Source organism: Chelonia mydas, chromosome 1 (assembly GCF_015237465.2).
Source record: "Chelonia mydas isolate rCheMyd1 chromosome 1, rCheMyd1.pri.v2, whole genome shotgun sequence".
Classification (NCBI taxonomy): domain Eukaryota; kingdom Metazoa; phylum Chordata; order Testudines; family Cheloniidae; genus Chelonia; species Chelonia mydas.
Window position 1 is genome coordinate 234,158,071 of NC_057849.1, and position 27,700 is coordinate 234,185,770.

At 40.5% G+C, this 27,700-nt stretch overlaps 1 protein-coding gene across 1 annotated transcript in view; it reads right to left on the reverse strand.

Annotated features, from left to right (window-relative positions):
• Positions 1–461: 461 nt before the first annotated feature.
• PIK3C2G (phosphatidylinositol-4-phosphate 3-kinase catalytic subunit type 2 gamma) overlaps positions 462–27,700 on the reverse strand; it is a 275,645-nt gene continuing 248,406 nt past the window's right edge. Inside the window, exons 31-32 of the mRNA XM_037916093.2 lie at positions 18,897–19,022; positions 462–1,696 (exon numbers count right to left, since the gene is read on the reverse strand). Of these exons, the coding sequence (XP_037772021.1) occupies positions 1,544–1,696; positions 18,897–19,022 (279 nt within the window). The 3' untranslated portion in view covers positions 462–1,543. The remainder of the gene's footprint in view (positions 1,697–18,896; positions 19,023–27,700) is intronic.

A 27,700-nucleotide genomic window follows, 5' to 3' on the forward strand; every position in this document is an offset into this window, starting at 1 on the left:
ACTTCAACAGGTTTATATATCATAAGCTGCTTAAGCCTGATTTGTGTGTCTTAAAACTATTGTGCTTTGGGTGGAAAAAAGGAATCCCCTACAGCTCTGGGCATTATTCCCACTGCCAGCCACTTTTTCAACTTGCAGGATAAATCTTGTTATCATATTAATGTTTACCTTGGATCACATCATGAATCAGTACTTTTTCTTTTTACTACCCTGTGACCCTGATTCTGAGAAGACATATGTAAGTGCCTAACTTTATGCACACGGGGCTCATGTGTGCAACTGATGTTAATGGAATTCAGTGAGTCTAATGGGAAGTAAAAAGCGTGCTTACGTGTTTCACTGGATTTGGGCAAAAGCACCTTCAAGGACTGAGTTCAGGAACCAGTCCCACTGAACTCAATGGGATACTCATGTGCAGGATTTAAGCATATGTATAAGGCTTTACAGGACTGGAGCCTGTGTATATATTGTCTAGTTCCCAAATGCAGCATGAACATGAAATGGGGTAACACTAATGAACAAAGATTTCTTATAATATGATTTTACTTAATTTAACCTTTCAGCAGAGTAACTATTTATTGTATGTCCCCTTTACTTACTGTGTGATGGTTCTAATACTTTGGTCATTTACATGTGATTTTTGGAAATGTTTAAAAGTCTATGGGGATCGTTGGATATAAATATTTTTCAAACTCTAATTTATAACATTTATCTATTATCAGATATTTTGCCAGAATTTATTTATTTCCAAATATTTTCCCAGAATAAACCCAGTGAGATGAAACATCTTTCCCCAGGTCTGAAAGTTACAAAGTCATATGTTACATCAGCAAGTTAAAACTTAAAAATATAAGGTATACACTAAAACTAAAGGACAGTATAGTTTTAAATTCTTTTAAATGTTCAGATTTTAAATTCTGCACATATAGTTACATTTTAAATGTGAAATGAGCAAGAAGTTTTAAATACAAACTGTCATTCTACTATGATCTCTCAGGTGAACGTGCTATCATACTAACTGGGCCGTATTTAAAACTGATATAACTACACAGACATCAAGTAGAGTGAATTCAGCCCAATAAGCTCATTATTGGTCTGATCCAAAGCCCACTAAAGTCAGTGGGAGATTACCATTGATTTAAACGGGCTTTGGCTAAGGCTCCAGCATCACAGGTTTAGGGATACATAAAACACATCTAGCTGTATACAAATAACAGTGATCAGCAGGAACAAAAATCTTGCTTGTTGCCATAAGAAATGTTATCCAAGATAATTGAAATTGCATGCTGCAAGCCTTTTTACACCCAGGCTAATGGGAACTTGTTGCAGGTAAAGGTAGTAATTCTGTGAAGATAGCTAAATGGCAATGGATCATGAAAAAGAGAGAATTTCCGTGTGATTAGTAGTTCAATGTATATATGGTTAGCGGTTTACTGCATGTTATATTCTCAAAGGCAAATATTTCGGCTAATGTGCCAAAATGGCCCATGAGAAAAGGCAAAGAGAAATAATGAATGAATATTTCAGTTATCTAAGGCAATGTTCAAATTATACTGTTCCCCAATGGGTACCACTTTTCTTCATTTAATGGGACACTGTTCAGTTGAATGTTGATAGCTCCCACAAATGTTCCTTTGCTTTTCACAATAAGCTGTAACACACGTCCTTGGAGCTCGGTGACTGCGTCATATACTACCTGCAATCATATATGGGAAAGCAGATAAAGTATAAGAAAATTGAATATTTTTGATACCAAAAGCACTTATTTTTTTGTGTGTCACTTATACCTAAAGATTACTACTAATGCTTAAAGGAATTGACAAACTGCCAGCAAGAGTCTCAAGTTCCAAGCCATGACCCATGCTCAAGTCAATGGAATTACACCAAGAACAAATTTAGCCTTATGTATTCGAAATAAAAAAAGCTTCTGCTGGCTTAGGCTAGTAAAGTTTAAAGACTGAGCATTTGCAAGGAAGTTTAAAACCAGTGTTTTAACTCCACCATGAATTCAACTAGTAAAATTAATAACTATGCAAATTACTAAGTATTAGGTACATTTAGAATGCCCTCTAGTTTTTAAAGGGTTTGTTCTTCATGTGTTGCTCAGTTTGACATCAGAACACGGGGTTCCCCTATTTAATAGCTGGTTCATTAATCTCCTATCTCTGTTCACCGTTGAAATATTTTATCTTACCATATATACAGTTTACCATTCCACTACCTCCAGTGTCACCGTTCTTTCACAGCACATAGCAAAATATCCAGCAGTTCTGAATAGGAGACCAGTGAAGAAAGGATTGTTTGGGAGGTGACTGGAGAGAAGACTCCATTGTAAGGTGGAGGGAGATAAAACAGGAGAGTTAGGAAAGTAGGAAGGAGTTCTTTCTATTTTGAGCAGGGAAGGTGAGCTGGGATTAAGAGCTCAAGATGAATGTATTAGTTCTCAGAGTGATAAAAGTTAGTGGGGATGACATGGCTAAAACACCATCCATTTTGAAAATTTAGGTTCAGTAAGGCTATGTGTATCTGTGTGATGCTTTTTACCTATATCATCTCATTTTAAAAAAGATGATCCTGGCAGTCCTGGTGCAGACTATAATACATCCTGCACTCTCAAAAGGCTAATTTATAGCACTGGGGTGTTGCAAGTCTTCTGTTATGTATGCCCTTATATAGCACCTTTTTTTGTACCATCACTGAATTATAGGGGCCAGAAGGGACTTTGAGAGGTCATCAAGTCCAGCCTCCTGTGCTGGGACAGGACCAAATAAACCTTGACCCTCCCTTACAGGAGCTTGTCCAACTTGTTCTTAAAAACCTCCAGTGACAGGGATTCCACAGCCTCCCTCGGTAACCTGTTCCAGTGCTTCACTGCACTTATAGTTAGAAAGTTTTCCTAACATCTAACCTAAATCTCACTTGCTGCTGATTAAGATCATCACTTCTTGTCCTACCTTCAGTGGTCATTTTTGTTGCTTTCCACTGAAATCTCTCCAGTTTATTCATATAGTTTCTAAAGTGTGGTGCCCGCAAACATAGTGGACACAGTACTCCAGATGAGGCCTCACCAGTGCCGAGTAGGGCAGGAGAATTACCGCCCATGTCTTACATATGACACTCCTGTTAATACACCTCAGAATGAAAGCCTTTTTTGCAACTGCTTCACATTGTTGACTCATATTCAAATTGTGATCCACTATAAACCCCAAATCTTTTGCAGCAGTACCAGCACCTATCCATATTGTAATTTTGCATTTGATCCTTCCTTCCTAAGAGTAGTACTTTGCATTTGTCTTTATTGAATGTCCTCTTGTTGATTTCAGATCAAATCTCCAATTTGTCAAGGTTGTTTTGAATTCTAATCCTTTCCTCCAAAGTGCCTTCCCGTCTTGGTGTCATCTGCAAATTGTATAAGCGTACTCTTCACCTCATTATCCAAGTCATTAATGGAAATACTGAATCGTACTGGACCCAGGACAAATGCCTGCGGAACCCCAATACAGACACCTTCCCAGTTTGCCAGCGAACCATTGATTACTACTCCTGCGTATGGTCTTGCAATCAGTTATACAACCACTTTATAGTAATTTCATGTAGGCTACATTTCTCTAGTTTGCTTATGAGAATGTAATGTGGGACTATAAAAAAAAAGCCTTATCATCATGTGTGCTGCTTTGTCCCTCTCCACTAGGCTGGTTACCTCATCACAGGAGGAAATTAAGTTGGTTTGTCATGATTTGTTCATGACAAACCATGTTGGCTACTACTTATAACCCTATTATCTTCTAGGTACTTATGAACTGAGTGCTTAATAATTTGTTCCAGTATCTTTCCAGATACCAAAGTTAGGCTGACTGGTCTATAATTAATTTCCCAGTTCCTTTTTGTTCTCTTTTTTAAGATGGGTACTATGTTTGCCCTTCTCCAGTCCTCTGGGACCTCAATTGTTCTCTATGAATTCTCTTAAGATAATTGCTAGTGGTTCCACGATTGATTCAGCTTGTACCTTATATACCCTGAGATGAAATTCATCAGGTCCTGCCACCTTGAATACATTTAATTTATCTAAATATTCTTTAACCTGTTCTTTCCCTATTTTGGCTTGTGTTCCTTCCTCCTTGAGTACCTGATCACCATTAATAAAGACAGAAGCAAAGTGGGCACCATAGCCTTCTTGATGTTAACAGTTATTAGCTCTCCTTCCCCACTAAGTTAGAGGACCTACACTTTCCTTCGTCTTTCTCTTGATCCTAAGGTATTTAAAGAACCTCTGCATATTGCCGGTTATGTCCCTGGCTAGGTGTAACTCATTTTGTGCCTTAGCCTTTCTGATTTTATCCATACATGCTTGGGACTTTCTCTTAATGTGTACTCCTCCTTAGCAACTCGTCCATGTTTCTACTTTTTGTAGGATTCCTTTTAGAATTTCAGGTAATTAAAGGGTGCCTGATGGAGCATATTGGCCTCTTGCTATACTTTCTGTCTTTCTTTTGAGTCGGGATATTTTTCAGTCGTGACTTTAATATTCTCTACTTGAAAAACTGCCAGCTCTCCTGACCGCCTTTTTCCATTAGATTTTCTTCCCTTGGCATCTTACCTTTCAGTTCTCTGAATTTGTTAATGTCTGCTTTTTTTAAAAATACATCCTCAGTCTTCCCTTTCCTTAGAGTCATGAAATTTATCATTTCATGATCATCAGAGAACTGGATGCATTTTATAAATTATTATGAACAACAGAAGTATCACATGGACACAAGGCTAGACCTACTCCGTTCAGGGATAGGTTTCACTTGGAATACTACATTCAGTTTTTGACACCATATTCTGAAAAAGAAATGAGAGAATTCAGAAGACTGCAACAAAAAATATTTTAACAAGTTTAGGAAATACAGGTGAGGTCCATTGTGGAGTGATTAAGAGAAGGCTTATTCCATATACAAAAATCCCTTAGGGGTAACATACATGTGAAAGGATTATATAAAGACAACAAGAATTAGTTATAATTACCACTGAGACAGGAATGGACTAGTAGGAATGGAGTTAAGTTGTGGCAAAGAAAGTTTAAGGTAAATATTTATAAAGCAGTTTGTTTGTCTCAGGGTTAGATCACGGCAGTGAGAAACAGAATTCCTTATTCTGGGGGGTCTATTCCTGACTCTGTTGGTGACTTGCTATGTAGTTTTAGGCAAGTCAGGACCAAATTTTCAAACCACAATGAACTGGAACTAGAACTGGGCAAAATTTTTTGACTGAAACTTTTTTTTTCTGAAAATTTATTTCAGATTTGGATTTACCAAAACATTGAGCAAATTCATGTAGATTTTAAATAACTGTTTTGGTTGAATTAAAAAAACTAAAGAAAAAATCTCACAAATGTTAAAACAAACAACTTTCAAATAATCAGATTGAAATCTTTTGGTTTTTTGAGCTAGAGGGGGAGTTAAGCACTACTCACAAAATCTTAGAAGGAGGACCCCCCTTTCCAAGTGGTTAGAACCCACAGCTGGAAACGAAGGACAAGAGTCACAAAAATAAAGGTAGGGTGGTGATATCCCCCTTATACTGCATAGCTCAGTGGTTTGGGCACTCACTTGGCATATGGGATACCTGGTTTAAATCCAGACTCTGGAACAGGGACTTGAACCTAGGTCTCCCTCCTTGAAAGTGAATGGCCTGGCTACTTGGCTATAGAGTCATTCTCACTGTTTTATACTGGCTCATAACTAGGAGTATTTTATGTAAAGCAGTTCAATGGGAGAGATTGAAACCCACCTCCCTCCAAAATTCGGCTATAGTTTTGGGGTTAGAGCACTTACATGGGACGAGGAGAATTGCTGGCTTCAAGTTCCTGCTCCAGAGTAGGGATTTAAACTGGGTATATTTCACATGACAAGTGAGTGCCCAAACCACTAGGACATTGGGTATAAAAAGGAAAGCACCACCCTTCCTCTGTTTTTGTGAATCTAGCCCTTCATTTCCTTTGCCTTCATTAAAAAATACCCAAAATGAAATTGAAATGTTTCTGATTTTTTTGATTAGCTGAAAATTCTGAAAAAAATTCCGTTTTTGGTTTGTCCTGAAATTAATTTTATTTTATTTTTACAGAACTGCCAACTGATGGAAAAATCAGATCTTTGCCCAGTTTTAATTGTCACATATTAGTGTCCTCCTCATCACAATGTGTTGGGCCTGTTAGCATAGTAATTAGGGGGAAACTGCTGGAACTTTAGATACTGTATGCTGTCAGTCCAAGACACTGTTTATTATGTTAGTAAAAATTGGGACCTCTTGCCCTAAGTTGACTTTGTGTTTTTACTTGCCTCTCAGACAGAAGCAGCACCTAATTAATTAATTAATTAATTATAGTAATAACTATATGGAATTCGAAGGACTGGTAATCATTACCTGTAAAACATGGTTGGTTCCTGATTAATAATTATTTTGTTCATCATAATATAAGAGCACATATAAGAGCACAGACACTAAAATTACTAGGATTATTTTAATATTTTAAAATGGTATTGATGATGAGCCAAAATAACTGTTAACACTATGCTGATGACATATTCTGAAGCAACTCTAAAGAGAACCTTTGCTTAAAAACATGGAACAGGAAAAAACAACAGAAATAACATGTCAGCCACCATCAAGGAAACAAGCATGTTAGAAATTAACTGCCTTCATTTAAAATAAAATTAGAGTGCTGATTACTTCCAGAAAGCACTATACTCTCTTTTATAGTTCTCATTTTTTGAGCTCACTTGTTCAAGAAGCCCTTTTCACTAAAAATAAAATGAAGTTTCCAGAACATGTAATTGTTGCACATCATACATAATAAACAACTATCACTGGTGAAAACACGAACATTGTTAGAACGTATACACTGTTTGCATACTGTGCAATAAAGAGTTTCTGAAAAATATTACAGCCAACTTGTGAAATGGATCCATGCTCTTCATAGCTGGTAAAAGCCAATGAAGAACAGTTATACTTCCTATACTGGAAATAGTCAATGCCTTCTTCAGTAGAACACACCTATCAAACTCCTTGAAAAATACGTTTTCACCCAATACCCCAAAAGCCAGTACTTGGCCTTGAAGATCCCTCCAAGTGCTGTCTTATCCCCAGCCTCCCAATCTTGGGCAAAATAACTGAAAACGTAATTATCAGCAAGCTCTGGCAACATATGTACCATCCCCTATCCTTGATGCCACAGAATCAGTGTTCAGACCATGACACAAAACAGAGAATGCTCTAGTGGTATTAAAGGATGGCATTCTTATGGCCCTAGACACAGGAAAGATCTCCATGCTTATATTGCTGGACCTTCTGTAGCCTTTGACACAGTGGACCACAAGATACTACTAACATGCCAACATGACATAGCAGGAGTAGATAGCCTAGCTCCAGTTCATCTCCAGCAGAAGTTACAGGGTTGTAATGAGTAACTCTGTTCCTCCTCTCCAAAGATCCTCACCTGCAAAGTCCTGCAGGGATTCATAGCATCCTCTCTTCTCTACAAAGATCTACATGAGACCACTGGGAGAGACAGTGAGATGCCATAGGTTTAGATGCCAACAGTATGCTGATGATACTCAAGTATGTATCTCATTCTCAATTGATGCAACAACCAACACTACTAACACGTCAAAATGCCAACATGAAATTAGCTCTAGAAGGAAAATAAACTGGCTCAAGACAAACCTAGGCTAGATTAAAGTAATGCTGACTGGAAGGGAGAAATGCTTTGAAGAACTGTCACAGACATTTATCTCTACCTTCTACTGAAGGCATACAGACCCCATTTATCAAAATGGTATGAAGCCTCAGGGGCCTGTTTAACTTCTCACTAAGTCTGAATGCATCAGTATCTAAAAATGCCTTTTTTTCATCTCCAGCTTCCTAGGAAACTGCATCCCTTTCACATAGAGGAGAGGCTCTTCCTGTGATGATTTGGGGAATCTAGCTATTTATAGCTTATGCTTTTTGACTAATAATGGGGACTCTCTATGCGTATCTATGTCAGACTGCAAACTCCATTTTGAATGTGGGACTTGTCGGTCTTCTCTGTTGCCTTTTTACCCCCATGTTGGACTCAAAGTCCAAATGGTGGAGACTCTGGGCTAACAATGGAGGTGTATTAAATTTTGGTGATCACCCATTCAAATGGAAAACTCTTGGACAAAGAGATGGCTAACATGAAGGTAAAGTTTTTCAAGGCTTATCTTCACGGGAGAGGTAACTAAACAATGAATCACCTGGTGAGGGACTTTGTTCACCTGATGAGGCTGTTCGGGGGGTCACCTGACAAAGGAGACTCCGGGTTATAAGAGCAATGGTCTCTCCCTGGCCATTTGAGAATGAGAGAGGAAGGAAGATGAGACCAGAGGCTGAAGCAGAAAGCTGGCTGGAGCAGGGAGAGGAGACTCCATGTTCCAGAGTAGAAGCCTAAAGCAGGGGGGAAGGATCCTAGACTCCATAAATGACTCTGAGCTAAATACAGAGAATAATGAAGAGTAATGAGGAAACTGAAGTAGGGAATGCAAACAGATGTTCTATTATTTTTTTTGCCAGAGCTGTACATTTCTTGGGCTATCAATAGTAAAGAGTAACTGTGTACAAAACCTTTTGCAAAGCCTGTGTCTCTGTGTCCATGGAGAGATAAATGGTAATCTAGAATGGCCACATGGTTGGAGCTCATGGAAAGGAGGTGCTTAAACAACTGTGGTATCCTGGGGGATCAGTGGTGGTGCTGGAGCCTGGGCCAACTGGAACATAAGGTCCCACTTCCATGAAAGGGTAACAGAGTCTGTGCCCAGGAAGTATGCCAGAGAGGCCAGAGCCTACCCAGACAAAAGGAAGCTTAAAAGCACACAGATCCACCATGTGGAATCCAAACACAGCAGCCTAGAGAGCGTCCACGAGAGGGAGCTTGACCAGGGCTATGACAAGAAGATACACAGACTCCAGCTGGCAAAGAAGGCAGTTGCCTGCGCTCTCCCTGGCTTAGGCTGCCATGAATACATCAAGCCCAAACTCAAGTCCCTTCACTTAAACCCAGTCAGTTTCTGATACCAGTTTAAGGCCTGAGTACTAAATTTCAAAGCTATTAATGGGGCAAGCCTGGCTACATGAAAAGACCAAATCTTTATATATGATCCACTGGGACAGTTGCATTCCTCTCGGACAATACAGATCCCAAAGCCCATGAGAAAGCACGTGAGAGCTGGGGACAAAGTATTTTCTGTGGAGGGATCTGCCTATGGAACAAACGTCTAGATGAAATGAGAGGAATCCAACATCTGACCGTTCTTTAGAAAAACCTTCCTGTTCATAAAAGCTTTCCCATCAGAATGACAGTGTCAACACTGAAACCCACTTCTACCCCTAAACCAACCAAAAAATAACCCCTCGCCCAAACCCTCCAAACCCTACCCCAAGCAGAGTTTCGACCCTAAACAAGGAGAAATGCCAGAAATTCCATGAAGTCTACCAGGGACTTTGCTATTGATTTTCTTTGGAAGGCACTCCGATAATATGGTAATTGGCAGCCGTATAAACCCCTAAGATAGACAGATACTATATAAGGATTTATTTAAAACTATCTAATCTTCTTCTCAGTGGTACTTCCAAAAGATTTCATAACAGTTCAAGACAAAAAACCACCAAACAAAAAACCCCCCAAAACTAATCAACCAACCAAACCAAACTGAACCATCTAAAAAACCCACACAATAGAGAGATGGTAACTTTCCTTTGAAAACTGCCTGTATAAATTCTGCTCTTGGGATACACAAATCCTTAGGAGTTCTCTACATGACCATGTAGTTTGCAGCAAACTGGGGTGTGCATATCCCCCAAACTAGCCTGCCATAGACCCTGTAGACCCTGCTGACTGACAGTTAGTGACCTTTGATCTAGGCCTGTCTCAAAGAGGACTAGATCAAAGTGCACTAACAAACTGTTAATACGTGTCAGCAGCATTCCCAAGGACAGTTAGTCTGCCACAGGCTAGTGCAGGGCAGATTCACACCCCACCTTGCCACAAACTAAATGTTTGTGTAGACAAGGCCCTACAGTGAGAGTCTGGAAAGTTCTTGTTAGCAGTGTTGAAATGTGCATTCGGTACAGTAACTGAGATATTTTAATAGGATCGTCGTGTAATAAACACAATACAAAGGCAACCCAGTACAAGTTGCAAATGTAGAATAAGTGTGGGATTGGGCCCAAACTGAGGTAGTGGAATTTATAAATTAGTTGTTACCACCATTGTTAGGATGCTGTTGTAGCTCTTCAAAATAAGTGAGAAAGCTTGCCTTACATCCCTTTAGAAAAATACAAGGGCTTCCAGTTTTACACTTACCCTTGAAGTTACCTTGATACTGTGAGAACACACTGGGGTTAATTATGAAATGTGAACATTGTATTCTTGAATTAAAAAATCTGGAGAGTGACAGCCTAACAAGAAACGAGCTGCATTCGTAATCAATTCCTATGTTCCAGTCTCTCTGTCTCTCATTTAATAAGAAAATGCTTCAGGAATAGTAAATTGGTTTGTAATATTTAAAAGGACACTGTCATGTAGGTTTGGGCTTTAAATCTAGGGTTTGTTTAAAAGACTGTATATTAGTATACAATCAATATCTGTGTATACATGTTTCCATGGGTTTTTATGTTTTGTCTCAAGTGAAAACCATTTTGAATGTATACCTTCTCCTGCGCAGTTGTAAAACACAAACACAACAGCATTGTGCCAGTGCATGAGAATTAGAAAGCGAAACTGGCTCAGCAAAAGTGAAACCACCTCTCCAGTTTGACTGTGCACGCTGAATGAAGTGCAATAAAGTGAATAATGAAAAGACAATCAGACTTTCAAAATTCGTCCAGCTCTCATCATCATTGGTAAGATTCCCCACTTTGCTAAGGCAACTAGTGACCTTAAAATGGCCATGTGGCCAATAGAGCATTTGCCTGCACTGTACTCTGCTACTGGAAAGCACCAGCTGCATTCATAACTACCAGCATAAGGGAGAAAGAGAGTGTTCTGGGGCAGGACATGGATGGCATAGACAAGAGAAGGGTCCCTGTGGGACCTTACACCAGTGACACAAGTTATTACAGCTCCTTGTGGTGATCAGGGAGCTGCACTGGCTCACAGCAACCCCTCCTTTCTGTTGCAGAACACTGGGCAACATGGTGCCTCTGTGAGGCACAATGCCTCCTTCTCTCAGCAGATGCGCAATGTGTCCAGCCATTGGATGGTGTCATCATCAGCCAGGTGGAGAGCCGGAGCCTGCCGTCGAAATAAGGCAGTCGGCACTTGTCATGGATTTGCGGCATAGTCTGAAGTTGACCGCAGCTGCATCGTGGGTCATTAGAAAAACCCTATTTGAAGAGATCAGCTGCACAGTTGCCTTGTCCTGTTTGAAACTGGTTCAGAGATGATCACAAGTGTCTTCACAGAACAAAACCTGGTGGACAGATGGTTGGGTCAGTGACGAGAAAGTAATTAGCAACTGTTGTCACTGACCACTCGTTGTACCAAGCAGATTCCACAGTCATGCTCTGTGGTAGCATAAATGACCATAAAGGGTGTCTAGAAGACAGGTGAGCTGGTGGGTGTGGAAGAGCTCTGCATACAAAGGCAGGTCGCTGTTCTCGTGGATCTTGGCCAGCAACATAGAGGCCTTCTCATGGCAAATATGGGGCGGTGCTATGTTACTAAGTATTGGCAACCATGGCAGTGGAGTTGCACGTAAAGTCCTGGTAGCAATACGCATGGCTTTGTTAAGCTCTGCATTGACCAGCCTGGTGTGAGACAAGCGACACCAGACCGAAGCGCAGTACTCTGCTGTTGAATAGCAGAGGGCAAGGGCTGATGTTCTAAGGGTTCGGGTGCTCATACCCCAGCTTGAACTGGCAACTTTTCTGAGAAAACTGGGGGGTAAAGGATCAGCATTCACATCGTGCTACCCATCACTGCCTGGCCCGGGCCAGGGAAGCTAATGATTCAACCAATGGACCAAATTCAGCAATGAATCTTGGTCACGTGCTATCTGACTGTGAGCCCAATGTATCGCCATCCTTCGACTTTCAAGCCATTGGACCAGCCCTTTGAATTCTTCAGCTTAGCATTGAGGACCTGTCAGCAGCCAAATGCAGTATCATTAGTGCCTTAGCTACTCGTCGCAGTGTTGACGTGATCTGTTTGCAAGAAACTCATGTTGCAATTAGCGTAGCAAGATGTTATGGTATCAATGGCTTTGGCCTCATTTCACTCACCCCAAATGTCAAATATGGCTGTGCAATATACATGTCCTCTGACATATTTGATGTTGTTCCACTTTCCTCCTCCAGGTTTTACAATGCGATCCAGGATTGCCAATGTATATAAGCCGCTGAGTGTGCACTGGAACCAGCAGGTCCTTCCAATACTTGATCATCCACCAATCTTTGTTGGTGATTTTAACAGCCACCACTCTGAGTGGGGGTTCACTGACTCGGATGACGATGTTGAACGATTGATGGATTGGGCAACTAACGATGACTTTGTGTTGATTCACAATGCAAACCAACATGGCACACTTCTTTCAGCCAGATGATTGAAAGACTACTCTCCCAAACTTTGCTGGGTCAGTTCACTAAATGGCTGTTCACAAGCCCTGAGCCGTGTAGTACCTGATAACTTCCCCCATAGCCAACATAGACCATCACTCATTCACATCGGGCTCCAGCTACACACCATTTGAAGCTCAATCAAGTGTTGGTGGAATTTCCAGAATACAGACTGGGAAAAGTTCTGTGCCATACAGGAATGCAGTGTGGTTACCATTCCATTGCGTTGTATCCCAACCCAGTCAAAGACGACTACCACCAGTTCCAAGGAGCTATTTACAAAGCCACATGCTCAGTTATACCAACTCAGCTATTCCTTGCTCAGGAAATTCCAATTATCTAGTGACCTGGACATCGCTGACCACTTGACTGAGTCTCTGAATGCTGCCATGCTCACTCAGTGGAAGGAATCTACAGAGAAGTTTTGACTTAACTTATTGCAGCGGAAGTGCTGAAACTTGATCCTCCAGCTGGGTGCTACTCAACAACCTTCATGTCAAAATCATGCACTGGTTAAGCCCAGTGAGGTTGCAAGCTATCTAATGTGGGTAGCAAAGGTCCCATTGGAGAAGCCATTCAAATGAAAAGTACACGACGAATGGTGCCAACTTCGACATCAGAATATGGAGTCAACCAGAGACATTCATGGTCAATGAGCTAGATAAGGCCCTTAACTTCATCAAGCCAGACACAGCGGCGGGCTATGATAATATCTTGCTGGAATTGCTCAAACACCTTGGACCAAAAGCATTACAGTTGCTTACTAACTTCTACATATGGGTCATTAATGCCTCCTTAAGCTCCCAAGTATTAAGGACAAGGTCACTCAGTACGATAGACTTTCAAGTGGTTAACCAGCTCTGCTCACTGGCATGGGAGGGAAGGATGGGCCCTCCTTGCCCCCCTTGAGGTGGCTTTAACAGGGAGCAGTTCTTTTGTTCAGCAGACTTCAGAGGCTGCTGTTTTGACCAGCTCCTGCATGGGAGTGAGGAAGGGCCCAAGGAGAGAGAGCTTCTTGCACCTGTTCCTTTTTCATGCATAGCTAAGCAGATGCCAGTCACCATGTAATCCATAATTTTTACCGAGTCCCTTTCACTGAGTTGTAGATGAATTTTAAAAAAATGAAGAAACATTTTTTAGGCAGAATAAACGCAAGGACAGAAACAGTAAGAGGTCATGTAATTTAATACAAATATGATTTGATTAATGATGCTGTATTAATGTGACAGTACTAATGTGTCATGGTTCTTGGCCAAAATATAAAAATTACCATCTTAATTTTTCATTTAAAATCACTGAAGAAGTTTAATTTGCAAGCTGCATAGCTAAGGAATCTTTTCATTACTGAGGATCTATACATGAAAGTGTTGGGAGGGCGAGAACTCTCATTCCTTGGGCCACGAGAAGCTGTAGGCACTGAGGAATGACAATTTACAGGGACAGAGCACAGTCTACATGGCTTTCAATCACTCCCTATGAGTTGGCTCTAAGAAGGCATTGCAAATTCAGAGGAAACCAGGAATATGTAATTAGGGTGTATGGGCAGAAGAAAAGGTTGAAGGATTTGGGGTGGATACACAGTATGGGGCTAAAGCTATCAACTGCCAATATCTCACATGTAGTCCAGGCCAATTCTCAAATCACTGTTTCATAATAGTTCTTGCCACTTATACATTCAAATTAAACAGAAGTGAAGTGCTCAAGGCAACACAGCAAATCAGTGGGAGAGCTGTTCGAAAATTCAGGGACTGACTCCAAAGCCACTTAAGTGTGGCTGACATATGAGGTGTCTAATGAAATTTTAATCTCCAAGAAGGGACAGTTGTTTCTCTTTCCTTAGCAATGGCACAGTTTCTAGATTTTCTGTCAACTGGCCAAACTGCATCTTCACCTGTTTTTGGAAGAAAAAAGATAAATTGAGGGAAACATGAGCCCATAACATGTTACATAGCTGATACTACAAATGTTTCAATATAGTCTTAGGACCTTGAAGGGGAACTAATGCAGCAGGTCCTGCTCCTTTTCACTTTTTGGATGTGAGAGCTTTGAGCCATCCCTGCTGGGAAATCTAAGTTCTTCAGGCTTAATCCCTTTTGACCCCTTAGCTACCTCTCACAGCACTTTACATAGACAAGGAGACTGGGACTTTTTTGAATGATACCTCTTTATTCCTTTCTCTGTTTCATCAGCCTATTCTCCCTACTGTACATCTGTTTTCTCCATATTCTTTGTCCTCATCCTCTCTTTAAAGCACCTTTCTAAACCAAGATTATGTTGTTTTTAATGCAAAAAAGTACAAAATGCAAAAGCAGCAGCAAAAAACCTGTGCCTGCTAACAGTGACTCCAAAACAGGCAGTCTGTTTTACTTAGTGTCACGCACCTTCCAGACCTTCATATTTTCAGTCTCATATATGAGTAAAAAACAAAACAAAAATAAGGCTTATAATTTTCTGCAGGCAGTCACACAAAGTGCAAAACTAAAATCAAATATACCCAGGAGAGCCACATTTCAGAATTTTCTCTGCCTCCAACACAGAGCAAAAATACAATTTCCTTCCAGCCCTTTGGCTTAAATAAAAGCTTGTGAATTCTTATAAAAAGAGCTACTATATTACTTTATTCAGCCTCCTGGACAGTAACTAACTTAATAGAAGGCTGACTTGTGTTTTTAGTTGTTTTTTCCAGTTCCCTGAGGCTCACAAAACTATAATCCCTGCTTTTGCCTCTGTCCATTACCTACAGACATGGAAAATGCATGCAGCCTGGCATCACATGGGGTGGTATAATCACAGGGATTGCTAAACAGTGTAAGGAACTTCAGGTTTGAACCATAGCTTCCCATCGGAGTCAACTCAATTCTTCTTTGTGAACTAGACTGAGTACCATGTGCTTCACTGTGCATATAGGTCTTTCAGATGAGATCTTAAAATCTGGAGGTCTTGTCTCAGTTGATGTTAAAGTTTCCATGATACTTTTCTTGAAACCAGAAGTTTTCTCCGGTGTCCTTGGCCAAAATTAACACTCCTCCCACTGAGTACTAGCAGCTTGCTGCTCTCTCTCACAAATATGGCAGCATTTTAGTGGTACTGGAGGTATATGGTGTATAGAATATTCGGGAAATCTTTCATGATAATGGGTGTTAAATATATGTAAGACCGTTTTAATTTAGAGAAACAATCTCAGTGTGATGATTTGGGGAATTTGTCTATGTACACCTTATAAACTGATGTTACGAAGTTATGAAATGGTTGTATCATTGAATGCCTGTTATGTGGTGGTAGAGTCCACCATTTGCTGACAGGGACTGTAGCTCTGTTGTCCGTGGTCTCTGCCAGACCAGAAACAACAGAGAGTTATAAACTGTGCTGTGACTGAACAATGGGTTTGCTAAGGTAATTGCCTGAATGGGGAAAACAGTTTGACCAAGTTTCTCCCCAGAGGGCTGGTGAATTGGAGAGTGGAAAATCACCAGCAGCAGAACAAATAAACCAGGTGTTGGCAGAGAAACATAAATGCAAGTAAGTCAGATAGACACAGGAAGCGTTGGGCAGGAGAGCGGGGCATGTTTTGTAGTAGGGGAGTCCTGTTTAACTATGGGACCAGACAAGATCAGAGAAAGCTGACTGGCCTAGAGAGGGGAGAGAGACTCTGATTCTGAAGAGAAGCTGTGGGCTTCAGGAGCAGGATCCTGGATACAACACTGGACTTTGCCAAAGCTCAAAACATTCCCCAGAGTGTTGAGGAAACTGATCATGGAAATGCATATAGGTGTGTTTATTATTTTGTCTAGATACGTATATTTCTCATGCTGCTAAGTAAAGAGTAAATCATGCTTAGATTCCTGTGAAAAACTTGCGTATCTGTTTGCTTTCAATGTCATGTGTCCCTGAAGGGTCAAACTGTAAACCTAGAACAGCCACATGGCTTGAGTTCTGGGAGATGGTGTGTTTAGGCTACAGACAGACTTTGAGGGGTCAGCACTAATCCCAGAGGTGAGGCAGTTGGACTGAGGAGTCCCAGCTGTCTGGAGAGGGTGCTACAGAGGATCTGTACGACAAGAGTGTGTCTAGAAACCCCACCCGGGCACAGTGTCTGGATTCTGTTCAGACTCAGGAGGCTCAATGCACATGTGCCTAACGAGGTAGAGCTTGGTGAGTGTCCAGGCAGAAAGGGAGCGCGCGCGTGTGTGTGTGTGTGTGTGTGTGTGAGAGAGAGACATCCCCCCCCCAAGCAACTCCATTCCATTGTAACTTTAATTGCTAAAAGGATAGATATAAACACAACAGATACATAAAGTCTAATTTCATTTAATTCTGCTGTTGGTGCTCTAGGGCGCCAACTTCTAGCTGTTTCAGCCATGAGCATAAATACCATTTGCTGAAGCCTGCTTACAATATGAATTGAAAATGTACAGTGTAACTTAAGGTTTCAGAGTAACAGCCGTGTTAGTCTGTATTCGCAAAAAGAAAAGGAGTACTTGTGGCACCTTAGAGACTAACCAATTTATTTGAGCATGAGCTTTCGTGAGCTACAGCTCACTTCATCGGAACAGACCAATTGGAGATACTTAATAGACAATTACTATGTAGCATTGTCTAAAAGTAAAAACCACAGGACTGGGAAATCGGAAAACAGGGGTTCTAATCCCAGCTACCTAACTTGCCTTGTGTCTGTGCGCAAATCAGTTTAACTTTGTCATGCCTCATTTTCCTTATCTGTACAAAGGGGCAGGGTACCATACCTAACAAGGGTGTTTTGAAGCTTAATCAAGTAGTGTGTGTAACATGCTAAGTATCACTACCAAGGCCCTAAAGCCCATTGCTTCCTTAAATACGTTAACTGTTTGAATTCCCCCTTCAGTTTCAACAGAGTCTAGTGTATGTCACTTCCTGTCCTGTAGTGCTGCTCTGGGCAGCTGTATGATTGCTTCTTTTCACCCCAGAGGTGGCTGTATTTCAAAGGTGAATGAAGTGATTACACAGGTCTGTAAATTGCCAATAATTTGGCTTAAAAAGAGGCTAAGTCATTTATTATTTATGTAATTATTTAGTCCAGTACCATCTTTGCGTATCCTTTGACATTTTGTAGGGGCAGCAGTGCCGCCTTCTGCTCCACCATGCCCTGTTGGTACTGCCATTAGATTGTCCACGAGTGCTTATTGTCCCTGCTTATATTGCAGCTACCATCTATATCTGGAGGCCATTCCACTACTCACGACCTATGGATGCCCTTGGCGGCCGATGACACTGCCCCTGGGAAAGTGACCCAGAACTGAGTTTGAGAGACATGGACAACATATCACCCCATATCAGGAAACGTGATCATATGTGCTGTCTTTAGTCTGTTTGCAGAGTCAAATGCTAGGACAAGATTCCTAATACTGAAATCGTTAATTGTTGTTGGATATCTGGCTTTCAAAGAATGCTTATAATAACTCAGCTGCATTGGTCTAGGCAACTTGATTGTATTGCTGACTCAAGAATACCCAAGGTTATACGTTAGGGTCAGTTAAAGCAAGACACCTGCTCTCCTGATGACCAGTCCAAATGGTATAAAGATATACCAAAGTCACACAGGAAAGCGTGTCAGGCCTATCCCAGTAACTGGGAAGCAACAGTCCATGACAGAGCAAGGTGGCAGCAGGTTTGCCATGTTGCCGTTAACCGCTTTGAAACAAGGCACATCAACACCTTACGTGAAAAACACAAACAACAAAAAGCAAGGACACAACAGCCTGCAATGGTCTTGCACAATTTTGTCTGTCCCACGTGCAGTCATGCTTGACATTCTCGCATCAGTCTGATCTCACATGTGTGTGTTCATTTATTGTGTTCACGGAACCCTCGTAGATCAATACCAATGCAAGACTCCATCCATCCTGTTATTTACTATAGTGAAAGCTAGTTCAGTGTCTGTTTTGTGTAGGTATGTTAGAATTATTCAATTCATTAATATTGTATTGTTTAAAGTGACAGGTATGAATGTGAATAAAGCATTAAACAATAGATAATGAGCTTTAGAAGTCTGACATGGAACTATAATTAAAGTAGAAGATTTAACAGTTTTAGTTAGCCAACTATTTTCCTAATGAGAGAGACATAAGGAAACTGTTGTATCACTGAGAACTGGAAGCAAAATGGAAGACCATCAGTGTTTACACTTCACCTTTGGATATGTCCCCATTTCTTGATTGTACCAGTTATTGCAGCTCTCAAAGCTCTATTGCTATTTCAGGAAAGGATTTGGACAAGAAATGCTGGAAGAAAAATGTAACACTCACAATTTCATTATAAGTAGGGTCAGTGCTTTTTGGAACTGCTTTTGTTTTCCTTCTGCTGACTTCATCAGGATCTGGTAAAAGATAAAATTCAGCATGTGCAGTTGGGACAGAGCCATCTGGGAGATGCTGTAGAACAAAAGGGTTATAAATATGAATGTCTGTGTTTCTAGCAAGGAAAACAAATAGAGAGAGATCAAATTAAATCTGGACTTAAAGCAGACATGAGGAGACTTATTACACTGACAATGTTTTATTGGTATAAAATGGAGTACTAACCACTGTAAACAACAGAAATACACAGAATTCAACCACATATTGTGTTGGGGAAAGTAAATGAAAAAATAAAAACAAAATAAAATTCTCCAGATTTAATACTTTTAGTGGAAGAATCCTTAAGCATCAATCCACTTTAACTTGTGTGAAACTGGTATGCAATGTAGCCCTTACATTCTTCAAAGCAGTGCACAGAAACTGGAGTTTAGCCAGACATCTCCTATTGACTTTAACCCATAAAAAATGAGCCAGTTCCAATGTTGATATAGGGACAATTGATTGTTTTTAAGGGTGTTTCATAGAGGATGCTAGCACAGAAGATCCAGGAGCATTTTCAGCTACAATACGGGCAGGAAGGGATACTTATATAAAGTCTGTCCCATGTCCCACCTCCACACAGCTGGGAACTCTCTTTATTCCCCCCATTAACACTACACATATTGACTATTGGGCCAGGAATCAGCTAGGACAGGAAGAGAAAAGGCCAAATGAGAGGGAATGGCTGTGGAGGTCCACTAGTACTTTCCTTCTTGATATGTGGATAGAGACAGCCAGAAATTTGGCCCTTAGAAAAGGAGATGGAGATTGCAGAGAGTTATAGTTAGTTATCTGGGAGAGGGTCTGTGTAGGGATCATTAGTTGTGAGAAGAGATAAATATACTTGTTCTCAGTGACCTATGAATATAGGAACCAAATCAGGTCAGTGATCCATCTAGCTCAGTATCCTGTCTCTGATGCCCCTACTGGATGTTTTACAGGAAGATGCAAACAATCCATAAGTGAGCAATTGTGGAATAGGGGGAAGTTTCTTCCGAGTCAGTTAGTGTTGGCTTATGCTTGTGCATAGCAGTGCCTGTATTCCTCACTAAGGATCTCCCAAACCAGGGGCCATCAACATGCTGACAACACAACATGCAATTAGACAGCACAACATGTAACATGCCATCATAGATGTTTTACAAAATGTCAGCAATCTTGAGGGTGTTTTTAGGCTTTTAGAAAGAAAGCGGACTGGCCAGTTTGCAAGCACCAGAAGGAAGTGGGCATCCATGGACAGAAAGTGAAGTGAAACTCCATGTAAACTAACAAATAAAAGAATTTTCTGAGTGGATGGGCTCCACGTGTTATTTTGGCTGCACAATCATATCTATATTCCTCACTTCAGCTTCACTTGACCCACGACAAAGCAGTTGCTCAGATTTGGATAATTCACAGTATGGGACCAGAAATGTTAGGTTTTCCTGCAGGAACAACATATCTTTGAACTGGAGATGCTACAGGCATCCCAGCAATAACTAACATCTATGTAGAAGAGAAGATGCATAGATGCATGTGTGAGTGTGTTGATATAACAATTAGCGGATGGCACAAAGACTTCTTTTTTTTTGTTACTTGAAGTGATCTCTCACAGTATACGATTTGGTCCAACCATACAGCTTAATGTGACTATGACTAATGTTATTACTGCTTACATAGCACACTGCTGGCATTATACAAATCATCTACAGCTCCTCCCCCACTCCTTCTTTCCCCACCAAGAGTTTAGGGCAGAAGTGAAAAAGACTATAGTCAATTTTAAATACATAAGGAATTTAGATAGGCAGGATGCAAATTATGCAAATAGGAACTTTACTAGGGCATTGAGGCAAACAGACAATTTTATAGGACACAGAACTGCATTGTTAAATTAACACAATATTAGGAGTCATACAATCCATTGAAAAGTCCCTCTCCAAGGCTTTTGGACCTAGGGTGACCAGATGTCCTGATTTTATAGGGACAGTCCCAATTTCTGGGTCTTTTTCTTATATAGGCTCCCATTATCCCCCACCCCATCCCGATTTTTCACATTTGCTGTCTGGTCACCCTATTTGAACCTGTCATCATATATTAAAAATCCAATCATACTAGCACCTGCAAAAGTAAACTCAGCGGTCTCCCCCAAACTGTGCAGGAACAAACCAATCTAGCCTTAAACATCAGTCCAAGGTGCACAGATCCTCCCCTTCACCAGCCCCTTTCCTCTGCTAGGAAAAAGAGACGAGCTTTTCAGCATGCCCTGAAGGGTCAACATAGTTCAGACCAAAAGGGAGAGTGGATTCCAAAATTCAGGGTCCCTCATGGAGAATGCTCTGACCGCAGAGCCCTCTCTTTTCAACTGGGAAGAGGGGGTCCAGCTCAAGTCAAAAGCAGCATCTTCTATCCCACCCAGAGTCAGCATTCATAGAGCGCACGTGTCACATGTTCATGGAGAAAAACTCCGTAGTCAGGAAGTGAGGTATCATGTTCTGCAGTAGCTTCAGCTGCTGAGTTGATATAAGTAGAATTGGGTGAATAACTGAGTTTTTGGTTCAGCCTACAAACTGAAAAGTCAGGGAAAATACTTGGTGTGAGAAAGAGAAAGCATTCCCCTTTTACAACTCTTAGCCCAGTGGTTAGGGCATGTGCCTGGAATATGCAAGACCCAGATTCAAATCCCCACTCAGGAGAAGAGACTTGAATGGAAACCTCCCCAGTACCAAATAAATGCCCTAACCACCAGGCTGTAGGCTATCAATCTCACTGTTGAAACAGTTCCACGAAGTATAGGTTATACTGCTCTCAAATCTTTCCTCTTGAATGTACTTAAATATTCATTGGGCCAAAGAGAGAATGATCTATAGTCTATTGATTAAGGAATTCACCTGGGTGGTAGGAGATGTGAATTCATTTCTTCTCTCTGCCTGATTCAGAGGAGGGATTTGAATTCACATCTCCCACCTCCCAGGTGAACACCTTAATCACCAGGCAGATCTCCAGCTGGTGGGGGCAACCTGGCCCACAATGTAGCAATACGATCTGGACGCAGATTATGCTAGGGGCCTTTGAAAGGGACTCACCTACACAAGAGTGGGTTGGTAGAGGTAAGCTGCGTTGGAGTTTTGATGGAGCAATGAATAATAGTAATCAGGGTAGGCAACTTTAACACCCCCAAACAGCTATATTTAGGAGTGACTGGTCCACATAATTTACTGTAGTTGCCTTTGAAAAATATGATATTCAGACATGAGTTTATTTAGGAAACACATAACTTACTACAGAAGCATAAATCTGAAGAACAGACAACCCTGAATGACAAACAGGTCAAAACTAACGCTAACACATTTGAGACGAGATCTCAATATTCATTTTGTCCTAATTGGTGAATCCTTATATATTCTCTGTTGCATGAGGTATTTGGGACGGCTTTTCTCAATTTGCACAGTAGCTCAGCATTGCCTTGTGAAGAACCCATTTCACTGTGAGATTTTTTGAGACAAGGCATGCAATCAGACCTGATGAGGCCACAAAAGAGGCTTTAGTTTCTTCATTCAAAAGCATTATTGTCAGACACACCATCCCAGGAACAACTGGGAAATTTTGTCAATTTGGGAATCTCAGTGTGAAACCAAGGGTGGGATTAACACAGCAGAACTATCAAGAAATCTTTGTGAAGTGACTGTCTTGGCTAAATTGAGCACTTATCTGAATAAGGGAAAAAAGGAGAAAACACAGGGAAATATTATTTTCCTAAGAATGATGCTCTCCACTGCTAGCTTTCATGACGTTGCATCGAGTGACAAACAGTCTGATTCTCCTCTGACTTTGTCCTGATTCAGAATACACCAGTGTATCTCCATCACTGGTGTTACATAAAGTTCAAGTAAATGAGAGGAATGTCACTGCTCGTCTCAGTTACTCCTATGTACATCTGTTGTGAAAATCTAGTATAAACATGGGATAAGATTTTCAAAAGCACAAGGAATAAAATTGGATGTGTTTTATGGAGGCCGCACTGGATTAGGAATAAAGAAAAGGAGTACTTGTGGTGCCTTAGAGACTAACCAATTTATTTGAGCATAGGCTTTCGTGAGCTACTGCTCACTTCATCTGTTACTCTGAAACCTGGATTAGGAATAGTAGATCCAGAATGTCATTTACCCTTTATAACATTTCCATCATCCTTTTTGTTGTTTTAGGAGAAACTGACATATCAAAAGAAGGTTGGTGGCTATTTTCAGGATTCTGCTTATTTTGGAACTTGCTGTGGTGTATAAACTAGCTGGAATTTTTTGATGTATATAGACATTTTGGGTCAATTCTTCAACACATTGGCCATCTCACAGTCAAACAGTCTGATCACTGTGTCAAATAACTGAGCAGTAGTAGCTTATCTGTCTGAGGAAAGAAGCACAAGTCGTCAGCTTGGAAATTCTGCTCTAAAGCTTTTGCTATTAGCAGATCAAAATGCCTGGTTTCTGTCCAGAGTCCAGGCTGTGGAAAGAGCTACAGTATGCCTGCAGGATATTTAGTTCCACATATTAACTGTTTGGTGCAGTCTTCATAGCTTGACTTTGCAAGAAAGCACAACACAAAAACCATGGCTTTGGGCCAAATTTGGCTCCAGTTTAAATCTGGAGTAACTTCATTAACCCATTTTCAGACATGACTTAGGCATTTAGGAGCCTAACTCTCAATGATAGTTCACAGGTCTCTTTTGAAAATGGGCCTTAGGTACTTTTGAAAATGTTATCTGTTAACTTTAGTGAAGTTACTCCAGTTTTAAATTAGAGCAAAATGTGGACCAAAGCCTTGGGTTTTCTGTTGTGTTTACTTACAGAAAAATTCAAAAGCTACAAAGACTGGTTAATATATGGAACCAAATTCCCAACATATATGCCATTGCTCTTTTCATAGCCTGGACTATGAACAGAAACCAGGCATTTTGAGTTTAGTGCTGGATTTAAAAGCTGACTTCTTGTGCTTCCTTCTTCATACAGATAAACTACTATTGTTCAGTTATTTGACAAAGTGACCTGACTGACCCTGAGATGGCCAATGTACTGAAGAAATTGACCAAAAAGTTCTGTATACACTGAAAAAATTCCAACTGGTTTATATATCACAGGAAGCTCTAAAATAAGCAGAATCCTGAAAATAGTCACCATTTTGATATGTCAGTATTTCCTAAAACCACAAAGGGGATGATGGAAATGTTATAAAGGGATAGTAAACAACATTCTGGATCCACTACTCCTAATCCATGGAGCCTTCATAGGCACCAAACACTTCCAGTTTGATTTTTAATGTTGTGTGTCTTCATAGCAGTTGCTAAAATGTCATGCACTGGTGCAAAGTTGCTGATAGGGAAGATGATAATGGAGCAACAGTGTAAGAAACATTACCACACAAGGCACAATCTAAGATTCAGAATTGCAAGAACATTCAAGTTTTGTGCAGAGAAAGTTGGTAAACTCTGGGTGCCAGTCAATGGAAAGAGGCACTTCTTTTCATATCCCTAATTTAGTATTAAAAATGTGGCTCACACCTCTGTAGCAAAGTTCCATAATTCATTCCATGTTAGATTTCCAAAACCGAAAGTGGTATTTGATATGTACTTACAGAAATCCACCTAGACAGGTTATGGATTTGTGTAATTCAATATTAAATACACTAGTTATATTTTGGGAAAAGAGAGAAGAAATGAAATTTTCTACAAAAATTACATTTTGTTAGCCGCTCATTTCCCCTTCCTGACTACATAACTCTCCTTTATGATGGAATTTTCTTTGACACTAAGAAAGCCAAAAGGGTTTCTTCTAAATCTGGCATATTTAAAGCACTGAAATTCAGCCTGACAGCATGACTCCTGAGTCTCTTTAGCATGGGAGTCTGAAGGGAAATTTTTTGAAAGTAACAGATATTTTGCGGAAATTTTATCTTTGTTAGCACCTCTTCCCAAATGAAATATTTCCTTCTGGCAGTCATTCCTCAAAGCTCACTCTCTTTCACTTTTTTGGCCCTGGCCTAAAAGCTGCTGATGCTCCAGGTTCTGGCATTCCTGATGCCTTCCATCCCTGGATGAAACACTCTGGTAGCTCCTGAACTTTGTCTGGGTTCATCTGCTGTTCTTCTTCCAGAAAAGGCTCCATCTCGCATTTTTCAATCTTTAAAAAAAAATCACAGATAACTTCCATTCACAACCACTGCCTTACCTCCTCTATAAATAACTTCCTTTCTTCTGCTTTCCATCCCTGGTAAAAAATATCTGGACATCTTCAAGTCTCAACTGCCTTCTTCCCTTCATAAATGAAAGATCCTTATGGCTCCTCCTGTCTCCCACTTCCAGCTACTGCCTTCTACCACTCTCAGACAAAACTCCTCAGCAGACCCCACTCCCACCTGTGGTTCGTCTTCACGTCCTCCCACAGAGACACAAACTCCCCTTCCTCTCCTGAGCATTAAAGTTTTTAATAATGAAAGAATGACAACTAAATATTAAGCATGTTAAAATAAAATTATGGTTAATAGATATACAAAGTTTTCACAGCCCCATAACAACATAGTTGTATTCTAAATGCAGACATGAAAGAGACTTGATTATAACCCATGAACAGAGGAAAAGGAAAATCCACTGAGGAAATCAGTCACAACACCCAAGTCATCAGAAAAAATAGTATCTGAATCCTGATTAAATTAAATCCTAGTGATAAATGCAGAGGCTCCATCAAAAGAATTAAATACACAGGCCATTTTATTTTTCTTAGCCCTGGTCTACACTAGGACTTTAGGTCGAATTTAGCAACGTTAAATCTATGTAAACCTGCACCCGTCCACACGATGAAGCCCTTTTTTTCAACTTAAAGGGCTCTTAAAATCGATTTCCTTACTCCACCCCTGACAAGTGGATTAGCGCTTAAATCGGCCTTGCCGGGTCGAATTTGGGGTACTGTGGACACAACGACGGTATTGGCCTCTGGGAGCTATCCCAGAGTGCTCCACTGTGACCGCTCTGGACAGCACTCTCAACTCAGATGCACTGGCCAGGTAGACAGGAAAAGAGCTGCGAACTTTTGAATCTCATTTCCTCAAGAAAAAAGGCGCGAAACGATTGTCTGCTGCTGCTTTCACGGAGGGAGTGAGGGAACGGGGGCCTGACGATATGTACACAGAACCACCCGAGACAATGTTTTAGCCCCATCAGGCATTGGGATCTCAACCCAGAATTCCAATGGGCAGCAGAGACTGCGGGGACTGTGGGATAGCTACCCACAGTGCAACACTCCAGAAGTCAACGCTTGCCTCGGTACTGTGGAAGCACTCTGCCGAGTTAATGCACTTAATGCACTTAGAGCATTTTCTGTGGGGACACACACACTTGAATATATAAAAACGATTTCTAAAAAACCGACTTCTATAAATTCGACCTAATTTCGTAGTGTAGACATACTTAGTAACAAAGCACAGTTTATATGCAACTTAACTTAGTGTTCCTCGGAAAAGTTAAAGCCTGCCTCCATAAAATGCAGCTTAACAACAAATATTCCTTCACTTTTGAAAAGATAGCATCGTCTGAGATAATTCTAAATTTAGAGCCCTAAAAAAAGAAAATCAGTACCTCAACAGCGGTATTAAAAAACAAGAAGTTCCTTCAAGAAATGGATTAATAAGGCTTATAGACCAGGAGGATAAAATGATATCAGAGCTGTGCAAACTAGAAGTTGTGTTCTTATTTAATAAGGACCCTCCAGGCCCATGATATGATTATTTTTTCAGATTTGTACATCTCAGTGCACTATGTGCCTCCCGCTTCTCTCTGCCACTAAATTTTCTCTTTTCCTGTGAATTTAAAATCATGGTACAGTAAATACACTTAGCAAAATAAATGATAAAATAATTTCAAATTATATAATTGAAATATTTGAAGGAAAATCACCTTTAAAGTAACTATAGTAAAAGATAATTAGAATAATAATCCATTATATTTTCATGGTGGATCTTAGAGCATAAAGTAAACATTTGTTAAGGTACTAACCAAAACAATGGTTGCTAACTGCACAAAATGAAGTATTTTCTCACTAACTGCTTCTTTCTTCCCCATGATCATTTAACCCTTTTGTTTTCTTTTCTGCCTGTAAATTTCTTTTCCTCCTCCTAGTGATTATTAGCAACTTAATTGCTTTTTTCCCCTTTCATGAATAAAAAGAGAAGGCACCCACGGTGATGGAGGTCAGTGGCACAGACATTTTCACTTGCTTGAGTAGCACAGGGAGTGGGGAATGTGAGTCCCAAAGAAGAGCAGGAAAACTATGAGATTGCTGTTGTTTTGGGGCTGCATGACTGAGAGATGAGGGCTGGCTTGATTCAGCATTGGAATTCTGAAAGCAATTCTCTTAGCAGATATACATTCTTCTTTGGAAAATTGGTGGTGGGGATGGTGGTGGGAGAGCAAAACTCCTGTTGCCTTCATATTCCAACTCTGATGAACATGGGGTGCACTGTCATATTACTGATCTGTATCCCAAAATGTGATTTTTGTTCTGGGTGCATTAGTCTGACAGAGGACATCAGACAGTTTCAACACTCTCATCTCAGGTAGATACAGGTCAGATCTACACTTGCAAGCTTTGTTCGTAAAGCTATACCACTATACTAGCAAAGATTTCCTAGTGTGGACACAGCTTTACTGGCAAAACAGGGACATTATCCTAGGTTGGAGCAAACCAAATTGA